At 37.7% G+C, this 22,752-nt stretch overlaps 1 protein-coding gene across 1 annotated transcript in view; it reads right to left on the reverse strand.

The window, feature by feature from the left end:
* Positions 1-22,752, reverse strand: part of LOC139002680 (EGF-like and EMI domain-containing protein 1) — a 405,160-nt gene that overhangs the window by 104,505 nt on the left and 277,903 nt on the right. Inside the window, exon 3 of the mRNA XM_070403782.1 lies at positions 21,821-21,943. Within this exon, the coding sequence (XP_070259883.1) occupies positions 21,821-21,943 (123 nt within the window). The remainder of the gene's footprint in view (positions 1-21,820; positions 21,944-22,752) is intronic.

Genomic DNA, 22,752 nt, shown 5'->3' on the forward strand with positions numbered 1-22,752 from the left:
GGTAGTGTTGTGGAGAGAGTGTCAGATTTGAAATTTAAAAAAATGCTGGTTTCACCCTTTGCTCATCAGGAGCAAATCCTTTAATCTTTCTAAGCCTCATTTTCCTCACAACTGGAAACAGGAATAATAATACCTTGGACTTACATAGTAGATTAGGCATGTTACAAAGAATATTAAACAATAAATGTTTATTTACATTGTAGAATTTTAGGGAGGAAACAGCTGAAAACAAAAATAATTTGGAGGCATAGACTAATGATCTCTTTGCAGAGTAAAAACACATTAGGACATTGTTATTTCTACTCAGGAAAAGCTCCCAACGTGCCTGGTCAGCATGTGCGGGAGACACAGGTGAGTAGACTGGGCTCAGAGAGCCTGGCCCTCATCTTTGTTTCATGTTCTGACTCTCAGCATGGTGGACTCAGAGGTTTGCATAGAAGGCCTGAGAGATCAAGGCCGAATAGGTTCAAATGAATTCCTATTTATGGATATATTAGTAGCTTAAAAACCTAGACTATTCTTCACTGTGCACCACGTGCCTGGGGAGTCGATCTACTCGGGACACCAAATTACAGATGAGATGCTGGCCTTGTCAGTCTGAACAAAGGAAGTCACATGCCTTGAACAGTTAGTTAGTGCCCTCAAGCTCAACAAACCCAGTGAACTGCCGTCCTCTACTACACATCATTCCTCCTCTTTAAAGCGGGCTCTTCCTCGGGCAGTGTCAGGAACATTCAATTAGCCAACATTTACGTTCTGGGATCCAGCAGTGTGTTGGGCCCTGGGTAGATGTAAAGATGTATGAAAAGGGGCTGTGCTCCAATTTGAGTCTAATAAGACAAATGTGTGAACTACTAACTATAATAAAGATAAAGTGAAGTGATTATTCTGTAAATTTTGTGGGAGTGTGAGGTGACTGGAAAAAAAAAAAAAAGAAGGTGAAGAAAGCCAACGTTCTTTGGGCACTTCGATTGGCAGGATGGTAGGCATTTCCTGCATATTAGCCCATATTCAATTTAATACTCCCCACAATTCCATGTCATAGAGATGTCACACACACATCAGCTATGGCCACCTGTTTCCTAAAATTCTGGAGAAGCTTGGCTGCAATAGTCCTTTTGTGGTAGCCTCAGTGGACAGGGTGGGTGGATCAAGAACCTAGAAAATTAGAGGCTTGTTCATGGGAGGCAGAGAAGTCTTGTGGTAGGACTTAGAGCACTCTGAACGCCCTTGCTACTCTGGTGTTTTATTTATTTTTATCCATTTGTTAAAAATCACAAATATTAATTTTATGGCATGTCATGCTTTTTAGGTTTTAAACCTAAAATTTCAATTATTTAAATAGTCCCTCCACCCTTTATTCTCCAAAATGTCCTAGTTTGAGCAATAAAAATAATGATTACCTTACTCGGACCCCAATGCTCACCTGGCCCATGTCACTGGGCTGCCATCTACAGGGGCACTGTACTTGAAGTCTCACCCTGCCGTGGGGCCCAGAATGTTCTCTATTGACAGTTAAGTGGAATACACAATTGCCAACTAATAGTGCAATGAAGTCAGCCAGGACCAGAACAGATCTGGATCCTCCACCCAGCCAAGAAACTTCCAGTGGCTACTTGGGAAGGCTTATCATCGCGTTAACCTCACTGTAAAAAGATAGGATTTCATGCTGTTAAATTTCCAAAATTATTTTATTGTGATTGCATTTTATATTGCATACATGCCAAAGAGGAAGAAAATGTTGGATTAGTACATGAACCAAATTTTGGTGCATTCTATGAAAATATGTTCTACGTATAAATTTATTTATATAATGTTATAAAATAGATATTTAGTAATGTCCTTACTAAATTGCCTTCATTAAAACGTATAACCTCATTAAACCCAGCCATTCTTTGAAAATTTTGGAAAGTCCTTAATTTATGTAAAAAAATTAATGTGTAAAAAAATTAATGCCTGGAGGAAGTGGTTCCAAATTATAAATCATTTGATGGATTCACCTAAACGATCCTAAATTTGTCTTCTCTAGCATTAGAAGAAGAATAACAACCTAGATATAAAAATAAATCCCCAAATCATCCTGAAAAGGTGTCATTAATCTGAAAGGGAGTTTTTCTGACTCCATTAATATTGAAAAATAGCAAACTAAAATTAGTATTAACCAAGCGACAAAATTAAGCAAAAAGATATTACAGATTTGGTCACAGCGAATACCATGAACATACCAAGTGGGAATGAATCATGTACAAAGTATAACTTAAAAAGTCCAAGTGCTGCTTGGCATATAGAGATATCATATAGTTGGTGTTTGAAATATAACAGTTACAAGAATAACCCAGAAGCAAGAAGCAAAAAATACAGGTCTTGTAATTATTACCTTTCATAGTGAGCAGGGAGCACAACTCTTTCTATGAGTAAAATAAGTAATTCTTCCAAAGAAACTAGATTGTCTCTGCAGAGCAGGGAAAACTGTCATTTACTAAATTGTGCCCAGGAGCCTAGGATGTTAATTGATCTCATTTTAGCCTCCTTGTCTCATTATGGATGAAGCAATGAGAACAGCCAATGAAAGCCAGAGAAGAAATGATTTCAAATATGATGTTTTTGTGACTTTGCCCTACATCTGGCCTAATGGTCTTTGGGAACTTAAAATAATTTTGGCTAAATGGTCAGATAACATAAATAGATTCAAGAGTTAGACATAAGTGATTTAAAAACTAACAAAAAATGAACAAGAACACATTATTAATGCCCATTCTAATTCTATAATTCTAAATCTCCCTTTTTGACTGCCTTCTCCTATCCTCCCAGACTCTGAAGCCAAACTCTTAATAATTTACTGTAAATTCATCCAAATATTGTCAATACCAGTTCTAATACACACACTTGTGCACATACACGCAAGAAGGAATACAGTGCAGACAATTTTTCATTGTAATAAAGGTAACTCTCTTATTCTTTCTGATGATTATCTCATGTTTCAATTTGCTATCATCTTTTATTAAGGCAAGAAAGTCTTAGAGAACAGTTCTGAGGCCCAGAGAATACCCTCCCAGATAAAGGGGTCAATAAAAAAGACAATGGTATTTAAAAGCCATCCTATATAATAAAACCCTAATATGCAAATCAACTGAATGGCAGAACAGCCAGTCGCTATGATGCACACTGACCACCAGGGGGCAGACGCTCAACACAGGAGCTGCCCCCTGGTGGTCAGTGCACTCCCACAGGGGGAGTGCCATTCAGCCAGAAGCCAGGCTCAAGGCTGGCGAACGCAGCGGCGGTAACAGGAGCCTCTCCCACCTCCACGGCAGCACTAAGGACCCTGCGGGGGCAGTGCTAAGGACCCCTTAGGGGGCCCCCTTAAGCCAGCAGTGGGACATCCCCCGAGGGGTCCCGGACTGCGAGAGGGTGCAGGCTGGGCTGAGGGACCCTCCTTCGACACCCCCCGCCCCCCACCACCAGTGCACAAATATCATGCACTGGGCCTCTAGTTGTTTGTATAACAAATAATTTGCTCATTGTCCTTTCTGTGAACATTAGGTGGTGCGGAGACTCTGGCTCTTTTGTTTTATAAAGCATAATCTACTGAACAAACTGCAGGAACACGGTGTTATTCCTAATACATTTGTGTTTTGACATGCTGAGGGGTTTTTCATTTTAATCAACTAGTGCTTCTCATTTAGAAATGTTGGCATTTTCAACAAACTACATATTTGTGGAAATGAATACAAGTCTGTATTTTAAAAATTAGGACAAAATGCAATTTTGTTTGTTAGATTACTCTCCATAACAATCTAACTGGATTTTTGAATAAGTGAGCATCTTGTCCCTTCAGTTAGTGTTTTAATATTAAACAACCTCACTAACATATTACAGATAATCACGACTAAAGTAATGTTTCAAATTGGGCTGTTAATGAGAGTGATGGCAGATCTGAGCTTCTTGCAAAATCTATTGTAAGTTGTTTTAAAACTTTATTAAGGGTATATCAGATGGGTCCATAAAGTACAGGGATGTTTCAATACAGAATGTGACTTTTATTGGTCCTCTCATGAAAAATGGCATCCGTTTGATTCGAGATGGGAATAAAAAATATATAGCCTGTTCCAGGGAACTCTATTTTCCAGATCTTGAGATTTGTGATTAGTAGGCAAAGAATTTATATCACATAGCAGGCAAGGTAATGGACAAAGTAAGATTTACCTTACCAAACATTTCCATTGAAAGTCAAATCTGTACAGCCTGGCAAATACTGTATTCCTCCTAATATATCTTGTGAGCACATTCAAGGATTACATATACTCTTTTTGCATGCTTAAGATTAAGAATAAGGTGACCCATTTATAGGTAGTTTATATTTAAGTTTTCTCAAACATACCAGAAAATGTTTGAGAGTTTAAAATCATCTTTAAGACATCTGGAAAACACAGTTAATGCTAGGTTATAATTTAGAATATTTTCAACCCAAAGAGGGTTATTGATGAAATCAGAAGAAGGAGCAATTGCATTTTTACCTACCCTTACCTTTAATGCCTATGCCAATCTCTGTGTTTCTTTCTGTTTGTAGGATATAATTTAAAGGTCACTTTTCTGATTAAGATGCCAACATAAAACCAATCATTTCATAGTATCAAAATTTTTCACATAGTAAACACCTTTACTATTTATGTATTTTTTTCACATTTCTTTTGAGCCTCAAAACAAAAAATCCCTATGAGTTTGGTAAGGCAGATGTTATTATCCTCATTTCAGAGATGAGAAAACTGAGATTTTGAAAGTAGAGTGGCAGCAATTAGACTAGACCTTTTGGCTTTTTTCTTCTATTGCCTCATGATACCTTTCATTCACCTGCCCAAATTAAATTAGGTTTACAAGTAATCATCATTACAGAAGCAGGGTCAGAAAACCCTAGCCAGTATTTTTAAATACATATAGGAATGTAATATTCCTCATACTCAAAGGAAAGCATTAGAACTATTTAATGTTTCTTAGTTATGCATATGTTTTACATGTATGCTAGTGTTTTACCAATGCTTTAAAATATTCAGTCATACCATTAGAGCATGTAAATTCTTATTTTTAATTTTACTAACATTTTTATTGAGTAACACCATGATTTTTCAGCTGAATAAAAGCTGAAAATCTAGTTTCAGATGGTTATTAGGTGTGTGTGTGTGTGTGTGTGTGTGTATGTGTGTGTGTGTGTGTGTGTTGAGGGGTGCTTTCATATTACCAAATATAATAATGATTATAATAGCAAAGTACTAGAAGATGAATGGCTAGTATAGCAGTGAGTTCGAAAATGATTTTCTCCTAATAAATCAAGAAGGGAAGAGAAAATCTACTTGAGTATCAAGTTGTCAGAGTATAGTGACAGCTGAAAAAGAATTGATTCAACAGTGTTTATATTTTTTGAAAACCCCACGAAAGTTGTATAGAAGTTTAACAAGTCTAGTTAAAAACAGAGAGTTACCCAAATATAAATCACAACCCAGGATCTTAACTGATTTGGGGACATTTGATTAAAATAAGGTAAAATGAAGTAAATGATAATCTTGACAACTGATTATGAAAACTGGCCGAGAGAAGTGTGATAGCACTGTAGAGGGGTTGTTCTCATTAAAGAAACAGGTGACCATAACATTTCCATCTCTAACCTTCTACTAGGGTCAAGGCAGATACCAGCTAGCTGCCTCCTGAGACTTCTCTCAGGATGAAATTTCTGGAATAAATTTTCCTCTAGCCAAGGACAGGAGTTGTCTTTCCATTCTATCTTCTTAGTGCAGATAAATATGTAAACTCATTAAATAACATAATGGTTTGCAAGACATTTTATGCAGCGTGATCATAATTAGCCAAGTAAAAACCAGTTATTTGTCAAGCATGGAAACAGCATTAGTTAGATTTTGTTATAAAAAGCAACCAGAAACCTCAGGGGTGTGTAACCATCAATACCTTCTCTTCTAGCGGTTTACAGGTTGGCTGTGATTCCACGTAGCTCTGTACCTCATTCCGGGACCCAGGTGAGAGTCTGGGACTTGCTTTCTTCATGGAAGAGGGCAACGATATGGAAGGCGATGCTGAACTGCACACTCACACTTAAAACTCTTGCTCAGAATTGGAACTGTATCACTTCCACTTAAATGCTATTGGCCCAACATGTCACATGACCAAGTTGGCAATGGATTGGGAAAAATCACTTTGTCTTCCTTGAGTACCCAGGTCTACATGACATCGGGCATGGATTGAGGATCATCTTATGGAGTGAGGTGAGCATAGCTGGTAATTGTGCTGATTGTTGAGTTGTTACTTACCAGCTCCAAATTGACTTTTTGCCCTCTCCGTGAAAATGGATCTGGGTCCTTTAAATAATTTTCCTTTCTCTGTGGGCATGATGCTAAGCCATGCCAGTAGAGGGCACTGGAGAGACACTGCAGGCTAACAGGTTTTCCTTCCTGGCTCCAGCATGCTCTCTAAGCAGGATCCTGAGGCAGCCTCTCCAGCACCTGGCTCCCTTAACACAAAAGCCTTCACCAGCACCTGGCTCTTGCAGTGCATGTGTTTCCTCCTACGCACCATGGGTAAAGTGGGCTGTTTGTCCAGCATTCCACTTCAGCAGCCTGACAGCTCCTCTGGCATTATGCTGCTGCAGTTGTGCACAGCTGTTCCAATGCCAGCTCCTACAGTGCAGGCTGCGCTTCTTCAGCTCTTGGCTCCTGGCTCCTGGCTCCTGGCTCCTGGCTCCTGCACTGACTGGCAGCTTCCCCTGACACACCCTTCAGGCAGTGTTGTAGTGGAGAGACACCTCTTCATGAACCATTTTCTCCAGAACCCTACACTGGATTTCTGGCAAGTTCCAGAGGTCACATTTTCAGCAAATTCTGCTGGAGTGGTAGCACAGTGGCCTTTGCCATCCAGTGAACCATGACCACCCCTCTCCAACAAAGACCCGAGCCTCTTAATGCTCCAGTTCAGCCTGGGGGTAGTAGCTGTAATCCTATATTCTTTAGAGTTTTCTGTATTTCTTACTTGCCAATTCCCCTTTGCTTCAACCTCCCGTTACAGTTAACAATTCTTCCTATTAAATTTCTCATGTTCAAATTACTGTGTGGTTTCTGACTCTCCTAATTGGACCCAGGCGGGTACAGTTCATATTATAATCTAATACAGAGATCTAACAAATGGAATTAGTTAGATAACACATATTGTTCAATAGGATAAATTAGCCTATTTATTGGCACCTAGGACTGGGATTCAAAGTTTGAGGGCTTACGGCTCCCTTTCTCCTGGGCATGCTTGGCTGGGCTCTCTTCTTGCTACATCTCTGTCTAACCAACCTTGCTTGCCAAAACCATTCTCAAACTCTGTGAATAACTTAAGGTTGTGGTGGGCTCCTCTAGTTTCTCTAAGAACAGAGTTAACTCTGTTTATTTTTACTCTAATTGATTTTGTGTTGACTTTTACCAAACATCTAATTTTCTTTACCTCTTCAAATTCTTGATATTGGTCTCACTGGAACCCTCATTTATGCCAATATCATCTACACATCAGAGATGACTCATGAAGAGTAATTTTTAAAAAGGCATCTTATCCCCTTAAAACTGTCATTGCTGCCTTTCACTTCTGATACATTCTTTAACCTCTGATAACTATTAACATGAGTTTGTGTAAAGTATATCTAGAAAACAGAGGATAGATTTTTGATCAATACGTGTGTTAAAATAGAAATCATATATCCTTTTATAATTTAAATTTTCTTTCTTGAGAATCAGCACAGAAAATGAAAACCACTCTTTTTGGGCAAAGGGAACTTAACTTATTCTTTTTTTATTAATACGCTAGAGGCCCGATGCATGAAAATTCGTGCAAGAGTAGGCCTTCCTTCCCCAGGCTGCCAGCACCAGCTTCAATCCGGCACCCGGGACCCATGCTTCCCTCCTCCTGCCACTGGCAGGCACCCAAAACCGTAGCTGGCTTCACCCGGGGTTGCCCGCAGGCACCAGGGACCACGGCTGGCTTTGCCCAGGTCCCAGCTTCGTCTAGAAGGATGTTCGGAATGACGTCCAGTCTAATTAGCATATTACCCTTTCATTAGTATAATTTTTACAGAAATGTTTATTGAGACTGTAGCTATTCCTCTCAATTTAAAACTGAGTAATTCAAAGACTTATTTGAGGAAACATAAAGTTTGATTTCTCTCTCAAATTTCCTTCAGATTGACTATCAATGTGAATAATTGATGACTACAAGTTTGGCATGAATATGTTGAGTATAAGATAGGTGTGCTGGAGCTGTGACCTGCAAGTTAATTTTGAGAGAGAGAGAGGTAGATGAGAGAGAGAGAGAGAGAAAGAGAGAGAGAGGGGGGGGAGGAGGGAGAGAGAGAAGACTTATATAGAGAAAAAGTTATCTTAAAGCTTTGCCTAAAAGTCAGGTGGGATCCATCAATGGCTTCTATAATAGCTGATAAAGTTTATTGCTGCTTACATTTGTTTTTTTTCCATCCTCTAATTTGATATGCTCTCATATTTTACTAGATATGTTAGGCTCTGAAGCTGTAGGGGTCAGGGAAGAAGTCTCTATCCTGCCATTAACCTCCATAAACCTCTTCCAAGCCTCATTCAGAGAATCCCAGCTTTTAGATTACACTTAAAGTTGTAGGTTCGTGCTTTGTGAATTATGGAATTTACAACCTGGAAGAAGCTTTGAGATTTCCCATTCCCAAACTCTCATTATACAGATGAAAAAATTGAGGCCCAGAGAAGAGAAGGGGTATATTCTGAGATCCTAGCGAGTGGATCTGACATGGTTATTAAAGTGGTCTCCTGTAGTCTACATTAGTGAACTTCATACTGTCGGAGCTCATGTGGACAACAGGTAAAATCTTTACTGATATCAGAGAGCATCCCTTGTGAAAATGAATGGAGACTAATGATAGTTGAAGAAAGAATGCTGGCAAGCAGGCTGTCTGCATGTTCCATGTGTTAACTCTGACAATGTGTGGCTCGTAGAGACCCATGGTTCTACTTAACTTAAGAACTATCACCTATATTTGTCATATTCCTCCGATATAGACAAGAGCATATAATTAATCTGAGATCCTGAGTGTGTCTGTGTGTTTTAAGCAAAGGTTTTCGTTTTCTTTTAAGTGAACATTCTTTTCTTGTTTGTCAGCTTGTTTGTGTAAAACAATGTCACTGCTCACTTCTATTTACACACCATCTGGTAATTCCATTTTCCAATGGCATCCAACAAAACAAAAGCAGTAAATATAGTAACAGGAACAAAAGTAAAGACAGGTCATCTCATCAAAGACAGTACTTATTTATAACCAGATTTGAGATGTGCTAAATATCGTGCCCCAGCAACATAATTAATAATAACATTCAAAGAAAGTTTTCATCTTTAATGTTGTTTCTCATTAACTTGAAATTGACTTAACTTAGGATTTGATGGAGAAAAATAGGAATCAGCAAGAGCCCAGGTTCACAATGAAGATAATAAGGCTTTGCCAGATGGCAATATCAAAACCTATGGCAGAGACACACACAGACACCAAACATTAATTTTCAAATGAGAAATGATTAAAAAGAAAGAGCTGGGATTTTCTTATAAATGGTATATGTTATATATTCTAATAAATCTAGTTGGAATGTGATATCTCTGTTCAATAACTTTTCTATCACATTTCACTACTAGCAATAATTTTTCCATGTTATTTATCATCTGATTTACAAAGACTTTGACATTATTGGTTCTTATCTCCTTATACATCTCATGGATGTGACTAGCTGGATGATTTCAATGGTCTCCCTGCCATTTCCACATCTTCTTGTTTTTCCATATCACCCTACAGATCACAACCAGAACCACAGGCAGAAATCACATTTTCATCCTACTATTGCTCTACTCGAATATCTCCCACTGAAAACCACACCCGTGCCCATGGGCATATAGAATTTATCCCGAGCTACAGTCAACTCTGTCTACTCAAGCAAGTCATACATAAATTCCCTGAATATACTTTCTGCCTTATCCAGTAGGCCATCTATCTTCAAAACATGCAGTTAAATCATTTCTCAAAATGCATTTACAAAATATTAAATCTTTGAGTTAGTCTCACTTTCAAATATTTCCAAATATGTTAGGGAAACCGGTGTTAAATAAAATTAAATGATTCCTCTCTCACCTGGCTCTAGAGAATTTTGGTATGCAGTCTTCCTCAAAATCCTCTGACCATGGAGCCCTTCCACAGAGATAATTTTGTGATGCTTATCTATCCATATGTAAACCCATATAAATATCTATATTTCTAAATTTTATTTATTTCTTTAAATTAAAAGCTCCAGAAAGATTAAGCATAAAGTATGTTAAACATAACCCAGCAATCCCACTCCCAGGTATATACCCAAGAGAAATAAAATGTTTATACAAAAACTAGCACATGAATATTTATAGCAGCATTATTCGAAATAGCTGAAAGGTGGAGACAATCCAAGTGTCCAGCAACTGAAAAATTGCTAAACAAAATGGGGTTTATCCATAAAATTTTTACCTTAAAAATAAAGGAAAGGCTGACACATACTATAATATAAATGAACCTTGAAAATATTGTGGTAAGTGAAAAATGCCAATGACAAAGAGCCACATGTTGTACATGTTGTATGATTCCATTCATACAAAATCTAGGATAGAGATATCTGTAGAGACAAAGAGAATTGTGGTTGATCAGGTCTAGAGGGAAATGGGGGTGTGGTGATACTAAGGGGTAAAGCTTTCCTTTTTGAGGTGATAAAAATGTTCTAAAATCAAATGTGATATGCTGATTTATGAATATATTAAAACATTGTGAATATATTAATACATTGAATTTTACATTTAAAAAATGAATTGTATTGTTATGTGAATTATATCTTAATAAAACTGTTTAAAAAAGGTTTCATACATGTCTAGAATAGCAAATCATATTATACCATTTTGTAATCCCTCATTATGTCTGTATTTTAATTAGCAAGGTTTTAATAATTATCTGACAAAGGAACTGAAAGAAGAGGCTAGCATAAGCCTTTTTCTTCACTGTGCTCTCTGGACAACAGCATCATATCCCGAGAGCCTGTTAGAAATGCAGGTTCTCAGGTCGACTCCACACCTGCTGAGACAGAATCTGCATTTTAACAAGATCCTATGCACATTCGAGTCTGAAAAACACTGGACTGTAATATCTTCTAATTGTTGAGAACACTAAGCTTTTACACAGCTATTTTGCTTTCTTGTGCCTTAGGGCTTTTAATATAAAGAGATTAAATCAATTCACTTTTAATAAGAACAGCGTCTAATGAATTACAATTAACCTAATTTTCTCACCGGCAGTTTAAATGTTTCCAAGTGCTCAGTCAAATTTCCAAACTGTGAAGATTTTTTTAAATATAAGAAATGATATAAAAATAAATAGATAACTCTTTCAGGTCTTTTAGTTCCTTGAATTGTACAGACACGCTATCTTTTCTAATCATTGATTCAAATGCAAAAGCTTACAGTAAATTTGTCAAAAATACATAACAAATTATTTTAAACCAACTTATTTTCTCATCAATAAAAAGCAGTTTATAACCACTGTTGTTTCTCTTATTATCATAAAAAAATTGATGAATTAGCAGCGATCATTTTGGTCATGCTCAAAGAATATTAAATATACTACATGAATCAGAGAAAATACCTTTTTTTTTCTTCTCAGAACTCCACTGAGTGGTTTGTGCTACTGCTGGAAACACTGTAAGATTTGAAGCCCTGTATTTCTATAACTTTGTCAGAATAAGAGAACTTTGTAATTGAGAAACATGTACTTAATTACAGCACAAAATATACACATATAAAATGCATTCAAGGGTTGTTCTTGATCTCTCATGCCCACACAGAGACACCTGAGGTATCTTGGTTCTGATCTGCTCTATCCCAACCCTGACATAGGAGCCAATAGGATCCAGTGGGAAACTCAGATAAGCGTGGCCTGACTCCTTTCCCCATCATAGCTGTGCTCTGGGGAAGTGCAGGCCTCCTGCAATGAGAAGGGCCACTCAGGATTGTCAGGTGACCTATTATTAAAGGGCTAACAAGAGTGTTAGAAAAACCCAACTGTTTTTCTCAGTCTGCAAGACAGACTATAAACAACTTATGATCAATTACCCTGAATATTTTGATACACAATCACAGAATCTTATGGTTTTATACAATTCCAGAGGCCTACCATCCCTTGACAAAGAGAGAATACTGTTTAGAAAAATTCTCCAGATATGATTCTCTAAATAAGTCTTTCCTATTTATGGGGAGTGTTGAAATAGATGAACATTTATGTTTTAATAGCATGAAGCACTTCACCTCTTTCCAGGATATATTCTTAGATAGATACTATTTCCAATTAGACACTTGTATAGAAGATATAAAGTAAAAATACAAAAAACAGGCATATTCGATGTGCTTGGTTTTACTGGCAATGCATGTAAAATATACCAATAATATGTATCTAAACATATTATTGTGATATCCTTTTATGTTGATATCAATCATATTCAAGAAAGTGCAGACTTGGCTTGTTAGGAAAAACTAGAATGAATAATAACAATTTAAATTTAATTTAAACTTATGAAGTGAGGTATACAATTATTTCAGAAATGAATAGCTTTAATTCTCTCTCTGAGATCCTATACTGATAGGGTACTGGTTTCAGGTCATTAAAAATAAAGGCACCTGAAAGCCAATAGTACAATAACAAGTCAATTTTAACTAACTTATTTTCTGATTAAAAATTATATATATATTCAGAGTCCCTTTTAATGGGTACTTATTGAGAGAAAAATGTTTACATTCTTTAGAAATTGATGAAGGAATTTCTTATAGCAAAAAATATTAAACAATCAGTTACCCATTACTATTTTTGGATAGTAATAGAAAATAATATGGGTCTTGCAAGGGCAGGAACCAAGCCTTTACATTTCAGAAGCCTAAAAAGATCACTCTTTGGAACACAGAACCACAGCTATTCTTTAGTGGTATGATCCATGATCTAAAAAACTATCAGATGATGGAAAAACACAAATCTGAGGTACTCAGCAGGGTACAACAGTTGGAGAATTTTCCCTGGAAAAAGTTTCAACATATAGCAATACAATCTTTCAGAAAGTTCAGCTCATTTTTAAGAGGACTGACTAGAGAAAACTCAAAGTAATTGTGAATAAAACTAAAATGTTTTATTCTTAAGAATACTAGAAGCCCAGCACGCAAAATCGTGTGGCCCCGCCCACGCGCAGCCTCACAGCACTCATAGCTCCACCCACCTGTGCTAGTAGTTTGTCTGCATTAGGGCCACTGGGTTTTTAAAATACAGATTACACTTACGTTCTGTTTCCTGACATATGGCAAAATTCAAGGACCATGTTCCAAACTTTTAAAGAAGATCCCTTGCTGCCGGCCATTCACAGACATGCCCACACAGCCATTAGTCCAGACTGACTCCTGTGTCACTGTTTTGCAAGTGGCCAGGCCTACTGAGGCAGCAGGTTTGCCTGTGGCTAATTTTGGTCCTGGATTATTCCCAACAAGAGGCCCCTCGTGAGATATGTCTTGTCAGCCACAGTCTTCCAGAACTTCTTTTTTTCTAGTTTCCTTCTCTTGTCATAAATCTGTATGTCCCTAATGAAATCTGGAAAGCGAGCTGGCTCATCTTGGAGAATTTATATCAGTAATGGTCTCTTCCAGCTCGCCTCACTTCTAAATACACTTCTGACTATAATAAGTGCTGGCTGAAAGCCGAGGTGTTGAAATGATTACTCTGAATTATTGGGAGAAAATGATGGGCTTTATTTAAAAGATTAACTTAAAAAGAGATAAAGTGGATTTCCACTTTGGTAGCAGAGTTTCAGGTTTGAATTATATGTTTTCTCTCTAGTCTAAAAGGCACAGATACTTGAGAATAACAGAGTTTCTACAAAGAGTGAATGACATATGCCTTCAGTGCCAAAAAGAAGGGGCAGCAGGGCAAGTGATAGGAGGCAGTGCTCCAACAGGGAACTTTTAGGGAAAATTAAGGAAGTGGAGGGAAGAGTGTTAGGTCCCAGGACTGAACAATTAGTATCTGTCTCTGTTCCCTGCAGCCCATTTTCATTCAACAGCGTGTTCCCTTTTCTCTGGTTAATTCCCATAGCACTGGGCTGTGCCTGTCTTTTATTTACTTATGCCTGTTATCTCATACTGAAGCTGTGTGTGCAACCATGCTATCTCCTTTATTATTGAACTGGAAGCTCCCTGGAGACAGAAAGATGACCTTACACATTTTTTTATCTTCAACAACATATTATAGAGGAGAAATTTTTTTTAAGAAAAAAAGAAGAAACACTTCCCGAATGTGTATTATGCATTAGGCCAGTGATGGCGAACCTATGACACACGTGTCCGAGGTGACACGCGAACTCATTTTTTTGGTTGAATTTTCTTTGTTAAATAGCATTTAAGTATATAAAATAAATATCAAAAATATAAGTCTTTGTTTTACTATGGTTGCAAACATCAGAAAATTTCTATATGTGACACGGCACCAGAGTTAAGTTAGGGTTTTTCAAAATGCTGACACACCGAGCTCAAAAGGTTCGCCATCACTGCATTAGGCAAATTCAGGGTGTTAGTAGATGGAAGGATACAATAACAAATTTGAGCTCCCTGCCTGACTTTTGAATTAGTCCAGAGTTAGCACCTTATAGGCAAATGTAGACAAAATATTGGCTTTATTTTTGTTAGAACCAAAGGAAAGGACTTGGGGCTACAGTAATAAGGGGCTTCCTCAAATTATATGTAGAATTAGGCAAACCTGGCCACAGGTGTGGCTGGGAAGCCTCAGTCTCCCCCATGTGCAGTCCTGCCCTGGTTGAACATATACCACAGCAGAGCAGAGTAGACAAGGGTGAATACTTTCTGCAGCATTTACGGGTCCTAATGAGGAGATGGGAAGGTGGATATTTCCAAGTTTGGGGATATTTCTTTCCCCAAACTTGCCAATGAGCTAATTTGCTCCAACTCCCCTGGGAAGAAGGGAGTGAGTGAGGGGGCAGAGAGATGTCAGGATCTTTACACGAATGAACATCTCTCTTCCTGTGGCTATGAAGTAGGGCAGAGGAGGTTGAGAAAACCCATAGATAGTAAGGAACTTGCCCTAAGCTTCACAGTTAGTAAATGTCAAAGACCACATTAAAATCCAAAGTGTGTGCCCTTTGTTCAGCCTGGGCCAGTGTCTGAGGTCTGAAACATGTCTGGTGAATGGATGGGTGGATGGGTGTGAAGAATCCTTTGTATACATTTCTGTGTCAACTAGGATAAGTCCCAAGAATTTTAAGTGGTTCAAGCTCTTCAGACAAAATGAACTTCATATTATAAATGTCTTGATAAATTTAAAAAGGACAACTTTTTGGAACAATATGGGAATTTTCTAAAATTCTTTCCCATTTATATACCACCCAGTAGACTGTCAGATTCGGGAGGCCAAGAAACTACTACTACTACTTTTCCATGCCCCCCAACGCCAGTGGAGGTTCAGGGGGCCCTTTACAAATGAATACTAAGAGAAGCAGAAAAATCCTCAATAATTATTTCTTTAAATGAATTTCATGAACTCAAACCTGAACGTATACAGATAGATGAATACCTATCTATCTAGATAGATATTTTTTCCCAAAGACTCCAGTATTTGGCACAATGTTTTTATTAAGCTGAGGAGGGACACAGTAGTGTGCTGTAAGTGTGGAAAGAATTACTGTAAAGGAGGATTCTTATTAGGTAAGTCTTTCTGAACTGAGAGGAAAATAAAATAAAAAAGGCTTAAACTTCGGCAGGAGCAATATAGATACCACCTAAGGAAGGCTTTTCTGCTAGCTCAGGTTATTAAACAGACTGTAGAAAGGAGTTACAGAATCCTCCCTTGGAGATCTGTAATACCAGGATAAATAACCAGCTGGTTTAGAACCAGTGCTGCTTGGAGGCAAGAAGCTGGCCTGGGTGAGTTCTCAAAGCATCAAATATAATTACTTGTACTTTCATTTAAAATAGCACACAATAATTTTATATCCAGGGTGCTTAACACTACTGAAACCCAGTGACGAAAGAAACCATGACTTGTACCAGAGTTGAGGGTCTCTTGGCCCCTGTAGCTCTGTGACTGCATCGTTCTGATTAACCTGCTTTATATCCAGTTCATGCTGCCTATCCATCTCTTTGAGGGAAAATAAGAAAGCTTGGCTTCTAGTGTCATTTTGCTCAACAATCAGCATTTTTAGCTTGTTTAATTTCCCTGGGATTCCATCTATAGAAGCCTTTTTAGCCAAAAATTCTGTAATTTCATGATAATGAAATACAGAGTTACACTCTCTCTTTATTCACATTATAATTTCTAATGTGTTTCAGAAAAATATTTTGCAGAAAGTATTATCAAAATTACTGTTAAATATTTTAAATTTTACCTGGTAATTCACTAAGCAACATACTTTTTTGTTAATTGACCTCTCCCAAATGGAAGACTTTATCTGAAATGTTCAATCAATGTTTATTATCTTTGTTCATTTAATAAAACACAGTGATATCAGTTGCCACTCCATTTAGAGAAATTTTTTGTCTCCATGGGACTATCATTCTCCAAATGTCACACTGGTTATGCTATTGAACCAATAATTTAGACACGTCACAAGCAGACACTTTAAAAGTAAAAACTAAGATTTTTTTTTTAAAAAAAAAATACCCCCTATGATTTGCCCTCTTGAAAGAAAAGGTGTGATTTATCTTTTCAAATAAAACAGACTTGCTACCAGAAAATATTTACACAAAGAGCTACTGATAACCAATGTTTTCACTAGTCAGACTTGAAAGAATAAATGCAGTATTGTTAGAATCTGTAGATAAGGAAATGAATAAAAGGTGTACTAAATGGTATGCTTATTTGCTTTTTGTTTGAATAGATGGGTATTTATCCATCTGTTCATTCATTCAGTAAGAAAGTATTTATGGAATTCTGGTAGGTATTAGAAAACCTATGAGCTGGGGATAAAAAAGTGATGACATAAAGCTTTCCCAGGAGATATTCCCAACTTAATAGACAGTACAAATGTGTAAATAAGTACAGTGCTCTGTGAGATGTTCTATATTGGAGGTATACACAACATGAAAGGAAGGAGAATATACCGTCTAATGGCCTAGAAATAAGAAACATTAGATTTAGACTCCCCCACCAGGACCACAGATTTTGGAATCAGATGAAGACTACAGAATAACTGTGTGTGAAATGGTAAAGTAAAATGATACAATTATCAAAATGAGCATACAACAGAAAAAACTACATACATATTTGAAAAAAACTGAGACTTCTAAAAATGTAAAGCTAAATCATTACTATTTGAAACTCAATAGACTGGTTGAGCACATGCAGTAAAGAAAAAAAACAAAATAGACTATATAAAAGCACCAGGTGATGTAGATGATGTAGAATGAGAAGGTCTAACATATATATATGGGTAAAAGTTCTTACTGGGTAACAAACATATATCAGAGTAACAGAAGAGGGTGTTTAGCATCCTCTATCCACTAGTATCCCTTTCTCTCAGTCGTGAAAATCAGTGTCTTCAGACACTGCCAAATGTTTCTGGAGGACAAAATCACCCCAGTTAAAAACCATTGCCATAAAAATCATATGAGAGAGGTAAATTACTGGCTTATTTCACTCATGTTTATAGATGTAAAAATCACAAACAAAATAACAGCAAATTGAATTTAATAGCAAATAAAATAATAAAATCAAGTTGATTTTTTCTCTGAAGTGCAAAGATGGTTGCATATTTTAAATATTATAACCCACATTAATACACTAAAGAATAACCTCATGCACTTAATACATATATACACATAAATACTTATACTATATACAATATAATATGCATCTCCCCACAGTGTCCAGTGGTAGACAGTTCTATTCCCTCTTTATTTTACCCTTTAATCTGTACCCTATAATCATTTATCTGCAATGAATTAAACCTATTGATTTTGGTTCAGTGCTATGCTTGAGAGAAGGGGATACTCATGTAAATTGAGCTAATCAAGAAGCCTTCTCCTCAACCTAGCTGTTTGGCTCAGTGGATAGGGCGTCAGCCTGCAGACTGAAGGGTCCCAGGTTTAATTAGGGCCAAGGGGACATGCCTGGGTTGCAGGCTCAATCCCCAGTTGGGGGCCGTGCAGGAAGCAGCCGATCAATGATTCTCTCTCATATTGATGTTTCTATCTCTCTCTCCTTCTCCCTTCCTCTCTGAAATCAAGAAAGAAATATATTTTAAAAAAAGAAGCCTCCTCCTCAAGTTTATAGCTCTTTAGAGAAAAGGTTAAAAAATAAGATTAGCTAACAATACCATTCACAAATGCTTCAATTCCACTGAAAGGTAGAGTCTAGATTTATTTTAATGGTACAACAAATATCTACTAAAATGTTGATGTGTATTTTAAAAAGCAATTCAAGCAGGTTAAATTCTATTTATACTAAAGCAAAGCAAAGTCTGTTCAAATGACTATTTATTTCTATGTCTGTAGCAATCAACACAATGGTCTTTGAAACCAACTGACCTTTACCGTGAACATCCAATAAATAAATATGAATGGCTCATTAGTGCACTCACATGAACTGAAATGCTCATTTGCAGTGGCTTTAGAATGCACTCAATTTCAAAACGACCTGTATAATTTTTTTATTTAATTACCTATTTAAACAAATCTGAGATCATTTCATATTCAACAATTGTGCACTCTGAATCTCTAGCATCATCATGTCTACCAAATAGTAATTTAAAGGTATGAGAAGGAAAGGATGCTAAGCATCAGACTGATAGAGGTGGTTCTTTACGGGTGAGTTGCTCCACTCCACAGTGCCATCCTCAGTTCTGCATCTTGGTAACTAGGACGTCAATGTTAACTCAGTATCAAACTCTTAATTCTCACAAATACTGACCTTACCCCTATTCATTTTGTATAAACATCAGTTAAATAAAACCATGGAAATCACTTGTGTAAAAGTTTTACATTTATATGAAGAGTAACTGACTTCAATAAAATGACATAATTGCATGTAAATGAATTAGTGGGTATAAAGTTTGCCATTCCTTATCAACCTAATAGCTATTATAAAAAGTAATAGCAGCCCTAACTGGTTTGGCTCAGTGGATAGAGCGTCGGCCTGCGGACTGAAAGGTCCCAGGTTCGATTCCGGTAAAGGGCACGTACCTTGGTTGCGGGCACATCCCCAGTAGGAGGTGTGCAAGAGGTAGCTGATAGATGTTTCTCTCGCATCGATGTTTCTAACTCTCTATCCCTCTCCCTTCCTCTCTGTAAAAAATCAATTAAAAAATATATTAAAAAAAAGTAATAGCAATTGTCATACCTAACAGTGGCTAATTGTTGTGCTGGGCTCTCCAAATATGTCTATAATATAATGATACTCAGTCAAAAAGAAATAAAGAGAATGTCAGGTAAGGGAGGGGTCATGATGACAAAGAATATTCTCAGCGTGTAGAATGTGCTTCAGTGGTCATTGCCCCACCTTTCATTTGAACACCTTGGGGGCCTTGACTCCTCTCCTTCTCTGATACTGAATCTGTACTGGGAACACCTTTGTTAGACAATCTCATCATAAATAAAGATTATCTTACTTTCAAGGAAAAGAGCCTGGGTGAACTTAGGGCTTGCCCTTATACACATACTAGGGGCCCAGTGCATGAATTCGTGCACCTTGAAAGGAACTGTGGACCAGGAGACTGCGGTGGGCACAGGGGTGGGCCTCAGCCCATCCTCCATGCCCCCACCCAGCCCCTCCTGCTGTGGTCCCTAGTCCCTTGTCTGCCCATAGCCCCGTTCCCACCATCGCCGCTCCCATGCGCTGACAGCGCCTGCCCCGCTTGCACGCGCTGACTGTGTGCAATTGGGGCTGGCACCAGCAGTGGGTGTAAGTGGCAGCTCCAGTACCAGAAGCGGGTGTGAGCAGGGCCGATGCCGGCAACAGGTCAAAGCGCCAGGTGGGACCGTGGCGTGCAGGAGCAAAGAATTTTCAGTAACCACCAGAGGCTCGCCCTGATGACAGAGATCGATGCCCTGCCTTGATCTGGTGCCCCTGCTCACCTGTTCCACCATCCCGCCACAGCCGACGCCTACCAGGTTCCCTGCACACTCCCAGTGGTCAGCACACATCATAGCGACTGGTTGTTCGGTTGTTTGGTTGTTCCACTGTTCAGTCTATTTGCATATTAGGGTTTTATATATAGATATCGTTCGTGGCAGAGGGCCTTGCTTGGGGTGAAACCTGTCTCAGAAAGGCCCAGATGCAGCTGCACTTGAACATCTGGCTGCCTACCTAGAACCCTCTTGTGGCTGTCTGCCAGAGCCTTGCCAGAAGGACTGAAGCACATACCTTCCTGAGAGTCTGGTAAATCCTCCAGCCCAGCGGCCACCAACGGGTGGTCCTGCCTACTCACACTATAGCTTGTCTGGTCTCGGCAGTCCCAATCAAGCCAATAGCCAGCCCCAACCACTTTCAGCTGAATGTCTTTTGTTTTCTCCTATGAGCTTACTCATATATGCTTCATCAGGAATAGATATTATCAGGTAAAAAAAATGAATATAAGTGTGTAAGATCAATAGGAAACCACAGTTTGAATAAATAAATTTCTAAGTGACCTAATAAAATACTCAGGCATTTTGATAGTATGGATAGGAAAAAAAATAAGTTGGGAAAGTCCAGGAATCCTTTTTAGTGTCCATGTCTCCCCTTTTTGAGAACAACAAAGGAAGCAGTCTTTTGCTCCTCTTACATTCCCCACATGGGCAACAACTGAGTTCACAAAAGAGAGTATGATTCTTAGTTCCCACCTGAATGCTTCCATATGCCACTACTGTGTGAAGTGCTTTAGATGCATTATCTTGTTTAATTCCCACAGCAACTTTTGGGGTTTTAGGAACTACCATTATCCTAAATTTTACAAATGAGAAAAGAGTCTTAGCAAGATTAAATAACGTGCCCCAGGTTACGTAAATTGTAAGTGGCAGAGCTGAGACTCAAACCCAGGCCCCCTTGAATCCAGTGGATTTATCCCCATGCCATAATGCCTTAAAACAGCCTTCTGCAAGGCTTCGGCTTATGTTTCAATCTTCACTGCTGCTAATCAGTGAACTCCTTCAGGGCAGAATTTATTTCTCATTAATTTTTATATCCCAAAGCATGGGATAATGCCTGATACAGAGCAGAAACTCAATGACTGTCAAATGAACAAAATGATGAATTAATAAATAAAGGAAGGAATGACTTCATTTTGAAAGAGACAAAAAATTGAAGTCTGTGTGAAAAAAAGCTAAGACGACGCCAAGAATACAATTTCTGTGGTTAGTTTTGTGCCCTGCCATTTCTATTGTAGCAACATATGAGTATTTTATGATAAGCACCATTTTGACTATAGAATTAAATGAAATATTTTCAAAAATATGTACTTTTCAGGGATTTAAATGAATGATTGAAATTCCATATTCAGAACATGACACAACCAAACCAGCATATAATCATATGTTTCCTATAATAAGCTACTTGAAGTGTTCTTAGGGTTACAATTTTGTAATCTAGACATGAGAGGAAGATCTGAGCTCTTGACAACATTCAACACAGGCACTTCAACTGCCTCTGGATAAAAGACAAACCCTCTCCTTCGCATTCCATAGATGTCCTCTCTTCCCTTATCAGTAAGCAGACAGTCCTAACCGTTACCTTCACATCCTCTGCCATCTTCCTCCAGCTTCTGGCCGGCTTGACACTTGCAGTAATAACTGCCAATTGTATTACAGCATTGGTTCTGACAGCCACCATTGCCAATGGCACATTCATTTATATCTGCAATTAAATATTTAAACAGAATTAGCCTCCTCTAAATAGACACAAAAAGATTTTCGGGGCTCTCCTAAAATGTACCAGTACAGAATATTATTCTTTGACCTCAGATGAAATGAAATACAACTATATATTATTCTAATTAGAGATAATGTACTCTAATCAAATGATATAACTGACTTTGAATCCTGGCTGTACAGCTGTTGAGATTGCTTTGGTTTATTTTTAGTTAACTTTTCACTGAAGCGGGTCACATACACTGAAAAATATAGAAATCTTAAGTATACAGTTCAAAGAGTTTTCAGATTTAGACTATACCAATACAAACACAGTAAAACCACAGTACTAGCACCCAAGGATTGCACTGACTGACTGATGGTAACCACTATCTTGATTGTTAACCTCTTCAGGTTAGTTTTTTTTTTTTAACTATATATATAACCTCACTTGGCGTTTGTGTGTGTGGCTTTTTTCATTTGGCATTCTGTTATGAGCTACATCCATGTTGTTGCATATACTTGTAGTTTGTTCATTCTTATTCCTGTATTCAGGGTGGGATAAAAGTAGGTTTAAAGATGTATGTATGTGAAACAATTTATTCTTGTATTATTATTTACTAATCATTGTATTATCTTTCATATGTACAAATATACTAGTAAACCTACTTTTTCCCCATCCTGTATTATTCAAATCAATGAATATGCCACCATTTTAATGTATATATTTCACAATTGATGGGAATTTGGATATTATCTTATTCTTGGTTATTATAAAAATTATTGCTATGAACATTCTCATACATGTGTTTAACA

This window comes from Myotis yumanensis, unplaced genomic scaffold (assembly GCF_028538775.1).
Source record: "Myotis yumanensis isolate MYYU_CA2020_CCGP unplaced genomic scaffold, mMyoYum1.0.hap1 SCAF_2, whole genome shotgun sequence".
Lineage (NCBI taxonomy): Eukaryota > Metazoa > Chordata > Mammalia > Chiroptera > Vespertilionidae > Myotis > Myotis yumanensis.